Below are 12,404 nucleotides of genomic sequence, written 5' to 3' on the forward strand. Positions count from 1 at the left end.
AGGTTGCAAAAGTGTGCAAATTACAGTCCCTGTTGGTGTACTGATCAGGCAACCAAATATTTTTGTCCATGTAGTGTATGCAGTATTATAAGATAGGCCTATAAGCAGAGTGAAATATTCATCCTAAAGCAATAAATGTACATACAGCAGTAATTGTTAGCTGTGTAGAGAAGTGTTTCAATGACAAATATTCGACCAAACAAAGAGAAAAAAATAGAAATAGTTTCAATGCTTTTTCTGATTCAATAGAAAGTCCATTTAATTACACTTGAATACATTTATAATCATCAGCAGATGTACAGTGCAGAACATGAAAAAGTTAACTTTGATACAATTAAACAAGAAGAATGTAAGGCCTTGCCACAGAAATGAAGCCGTGAAAACTGAAACTCATAAATGTAACATTATAAGAACTTTGTTCAGTATTATTTTGATTTTTGGTACATAAAGACGAGCATACACTGCTTTATTCTGATACAAAAAGTAGAGCAAGTGATTTTCACATGTATTAAATAAATCCTAGTCCTGCCCAGTTCAGGCATGACCTACATTTTACAGCTAAGTAAAAATCCTGTTGAGGAAACATTTTTCAAATGGTGGTCAACAAATATAAAAGCAGATACAACCAAAATATACAACACAGTTTCATATGTTTAGCATAATAAGGCACAATATGAGTTCATAAAACAGCTCATTTTAATGAAAGATATATTGATTTGATGACTGTTCCTGTTGACAGTGCTGTGATTTATTTACCATCTGACTGTAAAATATCAATATAAAATGTAAGAGTTTCAGTGAGTACAGTACAGAGCAGTAGGGTAGGGTTCAGAAGAGTTCAGAGTAGACATGTCAGGGTTTGATTCAGGTTTGATGTTGTGTGCAGAGGAAATTATCAGAATTACAGAAAATGTAATTGGGCTTTCCAAATAATAAAAAACATAAACAGACTGGAAATATAGGGGAAGTTTTGCTTTTCTTGCACAAAGATATTTTCAAATTTAATGATATACCAAATCAGTTACAACATTTTTTGAACAAACCATTGATTTTTTTTTTTTTTTTTTTTTTTTTTTAATGTGGACCAAGTTGTTCAACCCATCTCTGTCCTGACTTGGTCCAGGACATGTGTAATGGTATATCCATTCGTGGAATTGGCTAGGCTCTACTTGGTTTAGGTACCAGGTACCAGGACCAGTCAGTCCCATTCCTAACTTTTACCCCTGCCCTTTTATTTCTATTGCCTCCTTGCCTCTTGAAATAGAGTTAAAAGGGGAAGTGGAGAAATCTTTAGAGGGGTCTGGTTGCAGATCATACATCTCTGCCACTCTCACGGACCGTTCATGTGAGATGCCTCCTCTGTCAGGACAGAAATACAAGCTAAAACTTTCAAAATAAAACTGGATTAAACTGCCATTTAGGGTTAGAATAAGGGTTAGAATACCAAATGACAATAAGTTTAAAACCTAACCAGCAAAATCTGATTACAGAGCATTTAAAAAAGCAGAGTAAACAGTTTGCTTACAGAAAAAAAAGCTTGTCCTCTGTGAAAATTTTTGGATGCAGCAAATCTAACTTAGGCTAAAGCCAGTGAAGCTCTGTTAGCTGCGTAAGCAACACAGATAATGTTGGTAACGTTGCTAATTCAACTAAAGCTAAGCTGAGCTATGTAAACTACTTTACTAAGTTATCTACGTAGCTAAGTTAACTTTAGCTGCGTTTCACAGCTCACGTTGCTAAAGCTAACTTAGCTACACTGGCTTATGTAGTAATGATAATTATGTAGGTATACTAGCTTTAGCTAAAGCTAACAAAGCTAAAGTGAGCCATGGTTAGCATAACTATTTCTAAAATGGGTCTTTACATCATTTAGACCTCTGACCTTTTTCCTCTGTTTAATTTATGAAATTTTGCTTAGTCCGTGGTGGCTGTGGTTATTTCATGGATATAACTGCCAGACTTTGTTTATGAATAAAGTTGAATTTAAAAAATGGTGAAAACATGTTATATCTGCATATTACAGCACTTCTGTTCTGAGATATACTGCATCTTACATGATTGATCTGTGAGAGTAGCCGTCACAGATGAACGGTCTGCAGCCAGACTATCTTGTGGAAGCGAGCTAAAGGTTGAGCTGGCCTCCTTCTTTGTGGACCACAGCCTCTGTACATGGATTGTGCAGCCCAACGCCAAGACTAACTAGTGCAAGAAATTGATGTTTTCTCAAGCAAAGAGCCAAGGTGTTTAAAAAAACAGGTTGTTTAAGTTTTACAATAAGGTTTTAAACATTTTTGTGTATTTGGTACTTTTTAGAACTGCTTTTAAAACTACACCATATCTATTGATTGTGTGAAATTACCACAGCTTTTATAAAAAGATCTCCAGTCATACATTTTTATCCCAAAGCTGCCATGAGTGTTCAAGAGAGCAGTGTCTAAATTGAGCTAATACATTGGTGGCATTTTTATGTTATATTGTATTTGTGCAATTTAGACAGCATGCAAGTATTTTCCTGCATTATCGCTGAATGTAAAACAAGACAGTGCCCATTACTTGGTGCCTAGGGCTTGTAGGATAGATGCAGTAATTTTAAAACAGGTATCCATTGTTTCTTTGTTTTAAATTAGAATTGAATCAAATTAGAATAAAAAGTATCTAGTACAAAACATTGCACTTGTTTTTATTTAGTATCTGGTATCCATAAGTTGCAAATATATATGTGCAATCTAGACAGTTTGCAGGATGTTGACTGCATTTTTCCGTCTACAAAACAAGAAATTATACAATACTGACTGCCTTAGATTTTTGTTTTTGTTGCTGTGATTATGACATACCAATATTGTTTGATTTTTACAACAATTGGATTAAAGTTTTGCAATGCACTTGGCACAGTTATGTAATGGCTCCTCACTGCTGATTGGTTGCTCTTGAGGTATTGGAAGAATGTGACAAGGTCAAACATATACAGAGGAAAAATATGTAAAACACTTTGTTTCAGTCTTGACTTTGTTGTTTGTAAAACTGTCTTCCAAAGAACTTTTTAAAGACAACCAGTTGTTATATGGTTGGCTCTTTATTGTGTCCTTCTACATTAAGGGTATAGTGCCAAAACGTGGTTAAATACACTATAAATACATTTAATTGAGCCTCAAATGCCACATTCGTACCCTCAGACGTATCCAGTGATGTCATATCCTGCCGCAGTGGTCTTCTTTGCTCCCTGTACTGCGTGTGCACTTGACTGTGAGCTGCCTGTGTTACTTCGGACTAGCGTCGGCCCCCTGCTGGTTGTGTTGACACCCCCAACTTGCAGGGTAGGGTTACGGTAAGTCTGTGAGGTTGTACGTACTCCAGGACCGGGAACACCTCCTGGTACGGGATATGGATATCCCCCACCGTGACGTCTTGCCCGACCTCCTTCCTGGTCCTCGCAGCATGACACGCACAGCATCCCTCCTCCAAGCATGGTGATGAGCGCAGAGGCCAGACCAACATACAGACATTCCCCCAGCTCAAACTTCATGCTGGCAGGAAGGCTGGGTCTGTAGAAGGTCTGGACTACCTCATGAGTCGTCCATGCCACTGGTATAAGAGCCAGGAAGCCTGCAGCCAGAAATAATCCCCCTCCAGTGCCTGCCACACGACTCTTAACTGGGCCTGAGCCCTCCAAGCAGAGCGTGCACTGCATCCCGAGGACTGATATTGCAATTGCGAGGATGGACAGCACAAGGGAGATGACCATGAGGGCACGGGAGGCCTGCAGGTCAGAGGGCAGGGCCAGCATGGAGTTGTAGGTCTCGCACTGGAAAGCCCCAGTGCTCTGGTACACACACTCCATCCACAGGCCCCTCATGTTGGCAACTGCTGTGACGATGTTGGAGCCGATGTGAGCCGAAATCTGCCAGTAAGGAAGGACTGTGGCAACCAGAGTACCCAGCATTCCTAGCAGGCCCAGGAAAAACCCCATCAGCTCGAGAGCTGCTGATGCCATGGCAACAACTAGGAAGGAGGAGACCAAAAGATGATGAGAATTAATGAACAAGGCCACCCAGTGAAATCAGCTCCTGTGAAAAACAAAGAAATATTATTTCTTAAGTATACCTGTGTTAAAAGAGTGTATGATCTTGACCTTGTACTTCTGTAAAGTGTCTTATGAATAACAGTTATACAAGTAAAGATGGAATGGTGTCATATAGTAGTTTTCAGTCATTAAAACAGTGTTTATTGACATGCTTCATATGAAATACAATTAAAAAGACAAAATACAAAGTTGTCAGTATTTTAAGCAGTGCTAGTCAACCACATAAAGTGTAAACAACCATGCAATCAGAGAGTGTTACCTTATGTTGAAACCGGTGCTCAGTGTTGGAATCACACTGGCTGTCACATTGTGGTGATTACCTTGTAAGTAGCTGTAGAATATTGTCAGTTTTACTAGAACTGGACCACGTTTCTATATGTAATAAAGAATAAAAGCAACACAAAGGTTTTCATGATGGGAAAGATGTTTTGGCTCTTCTGCTGATCTGCTTTAGCATGAGTTTGTGAGCGTTATGGGGGAAGGAGTTAGTTGAAGTGATTAGCCCAGACTTAGCCACAACAGCAGTTTTGTCAGAACTGGACAACATTTCTTAACATTAAAACAAGGGCAGAGAGCAACACTGACAGCTTTTCATGATGGAAAAGATGCCTTCGCCCTTCTCCTGGTCCGCTTCAGCGTGAGTTTGCGATCGTTACGGGTAGGGTCTACCGGTGTTTATTTCTTATTAAAGCAAGAGCAAAGAGCCACATCCAAAGCTTGTCTTGGCAGAGAAGATATTTTTGCATGCCTCCCAACTGGCCTTGGCATCAATTTTATTCACATAGAAGCTCCGCCATTAACAATCTATGGCAGCAGCAACCTGTCAGCTTTGAAGAAGCGCTACGTCATTTTGTCTTGTCGCCTTGATTGGCTTGTCATGAATGTGCCTGGCAGACATTCTTCCAATCACCTTCCAAGAATTTTTTTGAAAAGTCCTGCCCTCCCCAAACACTTTCTAAGGAAGCTTTCCCAGATGAATGTGAAATATAGTATCCATACGATGGATACATGAAATAGTCCATCTGCTGTGTCAGGTTAGGCCGACCACAAACTAGACGATTATTAAATCTGAAACGATTTTAAAGCCGTGGGAGACTACAGACTTCAGGACAATGATTTCCAGGAAAGACACATTCAGACAAATAATTGTTTGCGACGAGGCTCCAGTGATACGCCCCCATTATCGTCGGGGGAGGCAAATCTGGCCTCAAATCTGGCTTAAAATCCTGTAGTGCGTGGCTGGCCTTAGTTTGTACATAGATTTTATGTCAAGAACAAGTGCATGTAGACCTTTTATGTTGGGATTTTGTCAATGAAAATAATTTAAATTGAAGTTTAATTTTTCCGACTGCTTAGCTTTTCTTGGATTCAAGGGGGGCTCCTAAGGAAAAATGGTTGAGAACTACTGTCTTAACTGACTCACATTTTAAATTAATCCACTTTTCAGGATAAAAATTTAGGACAGCAGAGTCCATGTCCTGGAAACAGCACAGTTCTGTAAAACAAAGTCCACCAATCCAACCCTGACCCATTTAACATGAACTATAGCTACCCCAATGAACACTCAAACCTCTACAGCACATTTTCAATGTTAACTAGTATTTTAAAAAAGAATGGTAGCTCAATTACTTGTAAGAAACTGGTAAAGTAGTGGGTCACATGTTGAATGCAGGTCTCAGATAGTTTGATTTGCTCAGGTTTGTGGGCAACTTTCATCATAACTAGGTCAGATTATGTTTGTTTATTATCATATTATGAAGCCTTCCTAGTCTAGGAACTTGTACCATATGTACTGCTGCATTTTCAAGCCAAGATGTTGCTTTTAATTCTTTCCTTAGGGGTTATTTAGCTGCTTAATGTCTATTTGAAAATAATGAAATATTGGGACCCACCCAATTCTTGGTTTGTGGTTGTCATATTATCTGTTGACTTTTATCATGGCAAGGCTCTGCACTTAAATCTGTATGTACTTAATGCTTGATCATTTATTATTATTTTCATCAATGAAGGTTCATTTAAATATGATAGTAACTCATCTGCATGTACATCCTTATCGTTTTTGCTCCTCAAGTCTTCAACTCTGTGACATCTTGTAGAAAATATAAAATTAAACCAGGATTTACATGAAAAATAATTCAAATTGCTCTTATTTTTTTGTTTGTGCTTCAATCTGCAGCTAGTAAAGAGAGAAAATAAGCATCTCCAGTTAACTTTTGCCCATTTGACATGCTATTTATATTTGCAACCACAAATCTAAAGCAGGTGAACATGCAGGACTGAGACGTCATATAAATTCTCCAAGTTTGCAAGACAGCCAGCACATTCATCTTTCTAATATGATTAATTTAAAGTTGTATGCAGTATTAACAGTATTGCATGCATCCCAAAATGAAACACAAATTTACCTTTAACACTTGCAGCCTGCTTTCATGCATTACCTGAAATCCTGCAGGTTATCGCAGAGCCAGACGCTGATCCACTTGATGATTTGATTGTGTTTTTTGCTGCAGGAGCTGAAGTTGCAGCTGGAGCAGAGGATGAGGAGGTGGAGGATGAAGAACAGAAGAGCCTGCAGCTTGTAGGGATATCCCACACTGGTATTTCTGTTCAACCTGCTCGTATTTCTCCAGCATGCAAAAATGTTTCCCTGCTGTATCAGAATCAGGCTGCCTCCTCAGACCTTGACATAATCGCAGCTGTTGCTCAGGCACTTTAACTCTGCTGGCTGCATTAAAGACCAAGCAAGCCAAAAACTAAAAACTCTCTTAGAACAAAAGCTTTACAATCCTCTGAGTTTGATATACCGCCTGTTGCATAACCCTCTTAATTCAAGAATAATGCAGCACAGTAGACTCTGTTACAGTCTGCATGCTGTCACCATCTATTGCTGTCTGTCTCAGATGCTCGGTTGTCTTTGTTTAAATGATCTCTGTCCCTCATCCAGACCTTCACCTCCTGTCAGGTACAAACACAAGTTAATCATTCTCTCATCTCTTCTCATATCGCCAAAAACAGATCATCGGCTGCAGCAGCTCCGTCCAAAAACACCTTGTTCAGCAGACCCCTGAGAGAGAATGAATATTCAGGATATGAGTTTTCTGAGAGGAAAGTCATGAATTCAGCACATTTAATGAAAACAAAAGAGCTAAAGAAAGTATCCTTTCATGTTCAGTCTCTGGAAATATCAAAAAGTTGCTTGTGAGCTTCTTTAATTTAATTAAAATTAGTAACAGAATAAAATCACCTAAAGCAAGATAAAGGAGGAAAGAGGGATAGCAGTTATATCTACTTATGTCTTTCAAACATTCATTTACTGGTCAGTGCTCTCATGACATTTTTGGTCTGTATTTATCTGTTCTATCAAGTTCTAGTGACTCAACTTTGGCTTTTTTTCACTGCTGGATATCCATCAGGGCACTAAACAGAAGTCTTCTTTAGAAAGAAAGAAAGTAACCTCATCTAATAGTTTGCCAAAACACAGCGAGCTCCCTCACAAGCATGTAAAATGTTGATGCAGCCTGCAACATAACAGTGTAATCCTTTTGGAATCTTTTTGGTCTTTGATTTGCTACTTGCAAGAACAAGGGAGAAACACTTTGCCATTTATTATTCACCTTTGGAGGAAAGAAGCAAACAGCTCCCTCCTGATCCACCAAAGTGTTTTTTTGCATACTACAACTGTAAGTATTAGGGTTCACAGAAGTTAAATGTGGTTAATGTCATTTTCCCCAACATTGTCTTCAAATGCTGCAGTTCTTTGGAAGAAGACAGTATCTTTTTAAAAATATCTTTTAAGACCTAATTAGCAATAAAAGCCCATGCTTTCCTAAATGAATTATTTTGAATCTCTGGTCTTAGACTGACTGGTCTTTCAAAATAAAGGCCTCAGTCACTTGAAAGGTAGTTCCTTGAAACTCTTAGTGGGTTTATTTTGCATTAATATGATTATTATGTATAATAAATTATAAATATAATCTTTTTTTATTATATTCTTTTGGATCTCTTTAGTAGACTTGACTTTCAAAATAAAAGCCTCAAAAAATATTATGCAGAATGTCTTAATGAAGTGATTTCTATTACAAAGAAAATGATTCCGTTTTCAAATTTAGATCTTTTGGATTTTTGTAGTACACTGGACATTCAAAATAAATCATGCTGGGTTTTATGAAAAAAAAAAGACTAAATTTTTAAGTTGAAATCTTTTGAATCTATTTTATTGACTAGACTTCCAAAATAAAAGCCTCAAACACCATGCCATAGAATCTCTTAAAAACGTGGATTTTATAAATAAAATGACTCAATTTTCCAATAACATTTTTGAATCTCTTCAGTAGACCAGTTTCTCAAAATAAATACCTTAAAAAATTATTCCAAATGATCTCGTGATAAGGTGAATTTTATGAAACATAAACTAAATTTTCAAATTAAAATCTTTTTAATCTCTGTTGTACACTGAACTGTCAAAATGAAAGTCTGGATATTTTAAAGTGAGCTCTTAGAATTGCTGCAGCTTGGATAATTTTCAAAATAAAATTTATACTTTTTAATCACAAAAGTAGAATGAACTTTCTACATTAAAGGCCCAGTCATATCAAAGCAAGTTCCTCGGTAGTTGAAGTTGATTTTCGATATAAAACTATTTTTCCCCTTTTAAATTCCTCGGAATCTATGAAGTAGATTCAACTTTCAAAATAAAAGCCTCAGAATTCATTCCATAGAATCTCTTAATGGAGTGGAATTTCAGAACAAAAGATTTAATTTGCAATTAAAATAATTTGAATCTCTGTATCACACTGGACTTTCAAGATAAAAGCTTCAATCATTTAAAAGTAATATTTACTGCAGTTAAGCGGATTTTTAATTATTATTATTTTTTTTTAATGATAATCACCAAAGTAGACTGGACTTTCTTTATTAAAGGTTCAGTGGATTTCCAAAATAAAAGCCCCATTTTTATTCTGATAAATTCTTTTAAATATATTAAAGAGACCACGGTTAAAATAATTTTGGACAATGCATTAGTAAGTAAGAAAATTTTATTCGTACAGCACATTTCACAGAACAAGGTCACAAACTACATCATGACAGTTATAATAAAAAACAACAAATCAACAACAACAACAACAAGGCAGTAAAATATGAAACATGTAAAAATTGCAAATGACCAAATTGTTGAGCTCCATCAGTTATTTCTATATATTTTCATACTGACTGAATTTCTTGGATTATTTTGGTGGCACATTTTAGACTCCATCTAAACTTCTCCCACTCTGCCGTTTCATAGTTTGATTCACGGCTCAATTAAGCTGACTCCAAAGTTGGCTGCCTTTCTGTACGTCACTATCCATCAGCTGGTTGACAGCCTGTCCATCTACAGACTGCTGAGAGCAACAAAAACATCAAACCATATAAACAAATAAACTCACCATGTGGGTGTAGCTGACACGTAGAGATACATGCTCTCTGTGGACGATCAGTGTTAGTGTCATCCAGGCCGTTTACATGATCCATAGGTGCGTGTGTGGCCGTGTCGCTGGTTACAGTCACAGTTTCCTGTTGATCCGATGCTGAAGCTCGAGCCTTTACTTTCTAATCCCTCACATAGCGGCAGCATCATAATGGGATTACGATCTAATCCAGTCACTTCCCCTACAAAGTGGACTGAGGGGGCAACGTCCAAACACAGAGAAACACTGAGCCATTATGATGAATCACAGAGAGGCTTTATCTGGACACACTGCATATTAATGAGGCCGCTCAGGTCGGCTTGTGACCCCCTTTGTCATACTGTTGTGACTGTCGGCTGGTCACTTTCTGTGAATCAGTGAGAGGAAATGAGAATGTAATGGTGCTTAATGCTAATCAACACATCACAACTTTTAGTGTAAGACCTCTAAACAAGTCATTAATCCACTATATGGCCAAAAAGTATGAACAGCTTAACAGTAGACCCCATCTGATTGTTGACTACATCATTCCCAAACTATTAGCGCTGATCTGCTGCTGTAAACAGTCCTCACTTTTCCGGGAAAGGTTGCTACAGGATTTTGTGTCTTGGCTGTTAGTCAGCGTCTCACATGTGTCTGATCCGGTAAAGGCCGAGAAAGTTGTAGCTTTTCACGTTTTAGAAATAGTTGATTAAGTAATATTTATATCTTCATACTTTTGTTCTATTGCTGTGGGACCGTCCTCAGAAAACTCAGCTCTTGGCTTACTACAACTTTTTGAGGCCTTCACTGTAGCCTACAGTCAACCATAACTTTCTTTTCTATGTGAAGATGTACGGTGAGTTCCAAACTGCATACTTCTATACTAAACACTTAATATTTTGATTACATGGGTGCAAACATAGAGAAGAACACTAAATTGTAATGCAAACTCAAAACCATCCAAACTCAAAAAATGAATTTTTGACAGCCATAGGTATTACAGGAACAACTTAACTTAATTTTACTCAATTAAAAATGTTTCAACCTTTATTCAGAAAAAAAATTAATACGATTTTCTCTAGTTTAAAGTGAATTCAAATTAAATGCAAGATGGGGTTTCATTGAGGTTCAGTCTGTAGGTGGCAGCATGCATTGGTTGCTGTTATATGATTGTGGTCAGCAGGAAGTAACCAACGAAGAAGAACACTTGCACTCGAAGTGCAGTGTTGGCCTCATTTAAAGCCACAGCCTTGTTCTTTCAGTCAGTCAATCAATCAAACAATCAATCAATCGATCAGTCAATCAATCAATCAATCAACCAGTCAGCCAATCATTAAATTAATCTTTGTTTGTAAAGCACCAATTCATAATCAAAATTATCTCAAGATGCTTAACACAGAGGGCAGATGTAGACCGTTCTCTCTGTTGTGACCTATTAAATATACCAGTATTTACTATAATAAAGACTATACCCTATTATAATAAAGGCCAGCATTAATCACCACAAGCACAGGACTAGCAGTATTTAGCCCCATTACCGTGTCACAATAAACCTCTCCTACCTAAAGGGCAGGACTGTTGAGCAGACTCCCTGGCGAAGCTGCACTGGGGTTGAGGGAGGGGTGGGGTAGACAAAAGCAAAAAGAGGAGAGGGACAAGAGAAACAGATTTATGGCAGTTGTGACCATGAATTTATCTCCCATTTTGTAGGCAATTGCCATAACTGTATTGATGATGTCAGCAATATGTGAAAAATTAACAGTAACAGCTATGATTGATAGAAAACAAATGTGCAAGAGAACAGAAAACAGAACAATGCAGTATTAGCATAAGCGGCTAGGATGGTAATTAAGTTGAGAGAACTATTATTAATAAATAAATCAGGGAAGTAGTATTGCTCTTAGATTCAATTTTTTTTTTAGATTTATTTTTGTGCCTCTGTTTTGATAGAGGAGGACAGTGGATAGAGTCAGAAACAAGGACGAGAACAAGGGAGAGGCATGCGGCAAGGGGCCTCAGGCTGGATTCGAACCCAGGCCATCCGCGTACATGGGGCATGCCTCAAACCACTCAGCCACCTGCACCCCTCTTAGAATCAATTTAACTGTTTTAGTAATATTATAGAAGTAAGGATGATGTAATAGATGAAGCAATGTTCACTGTTATACTAGGATTAGCAAAAATAATGGTAGTGAGGAGAACAATGTAATAGATATAAAAAAAAAATCAAGAATATCATTTATGAGAGTGTCCTAGCCAAGAAAGGCAGCAGCACAATTAACAATGTTACAGATAGAGAAATCAAAACTATTACCAGCAAACACCAGTCCTGGGTCACAGAGCAGAAAGTCATCAGTCAAAACATCTGCAGTCTGATGCATCTTTCTCCAGCACCTTTAATCTTCAAATCTAATCTAAGAGTTAAATAAGCCAGCTCCCCAAAAACCAAGTGTCCTGTAACAGATTCCAGGCTGCAGGAGCAGCGTACCTAAAACTCCTTGTACCCGTCTCAGGATAGACAGGAACATTTGTGACTAAGTCACAGATCTAAAATTGGAGCTTCAGCTCTTTCACATTAATACAATTACACAAGTGTGAGGGGAGCAGGTTATATCTGTCTAAATAAGGATATGCCAATGATTGTTTTTCAACATTTGTCAGTGTAGGCCTTCTAAAGGCCACAGAATACTTAATAATCTTAAAAAAAAACTAATACTACTACTATAAAATACTAAAAAAAAAAAAAAAACTTGTCCTTGAATTAGGAGTATGTAGTTTGTAATTTCAGCCACTAGATGGTGATAAAGAGAAAACCATATGTTTGCTAGAGTAGAGTGGGAGGCGGTGGGAGGGGAGAGGTGAGAAAATGGAAATCACAATAATCTGTAAGCATT

General features: G+C 37.6%; 1 protein-coding gene across 2 annotated transcripts; it reads right to left on the reverse strand.

Annotated features, from left to right (window-relative positions):
- Positions 1 to 1,784: 1,784 nt before the first annotated feature.
- cldn2 (claudin 2) lies at positions 1,785 to 6,953 on the reverse strand. 2 transcript variants are annotated; one of them, XM_041801631.1, is made up of 2 exons: positions 6,520 to 6,953; positions 1,785 to 3,999 (listed from the first exon to the last, which is right to left on the reverse strand). In XM_041801631.1, the coding sequence occupies exon 2, from the start codon at positions 3,989 to 3,991 to the stop codon at positions 3,170 to 3,172; it is 822 nt and encodes a 273-aa protein (XP_041657565.1). In that variant the 5' UTR covers positions 3,992 to 3,999; positions 6,520 to 6,953; the 3' UTR covers positions 1,785 to 3,169. The 2 variants fall into 2 exon arrangements, with proteins under 2 accessions (XP_041657565.1, XP_041657566.1); XM_041801632.1 differs by having other exon boundaries at positions 6,487 to 6,953.
- Positions 6,954 to 12,404: the final 5,451 nt, after the last annotated feature.

Source organism: Cheilinus undulatus, linkage group 12 (genome assembly GCF_018320785.1).
Source record: "Cheilinus undulatus linkage group 12, ASM1832078v1, whole genome shotgun sequence".
Lineage (NCBI taxonomy): Eukaryota > Metazoa > Chordata > Actinopteri > Labriformes > Labridae > Cheilinus > Cheilinus undulatus.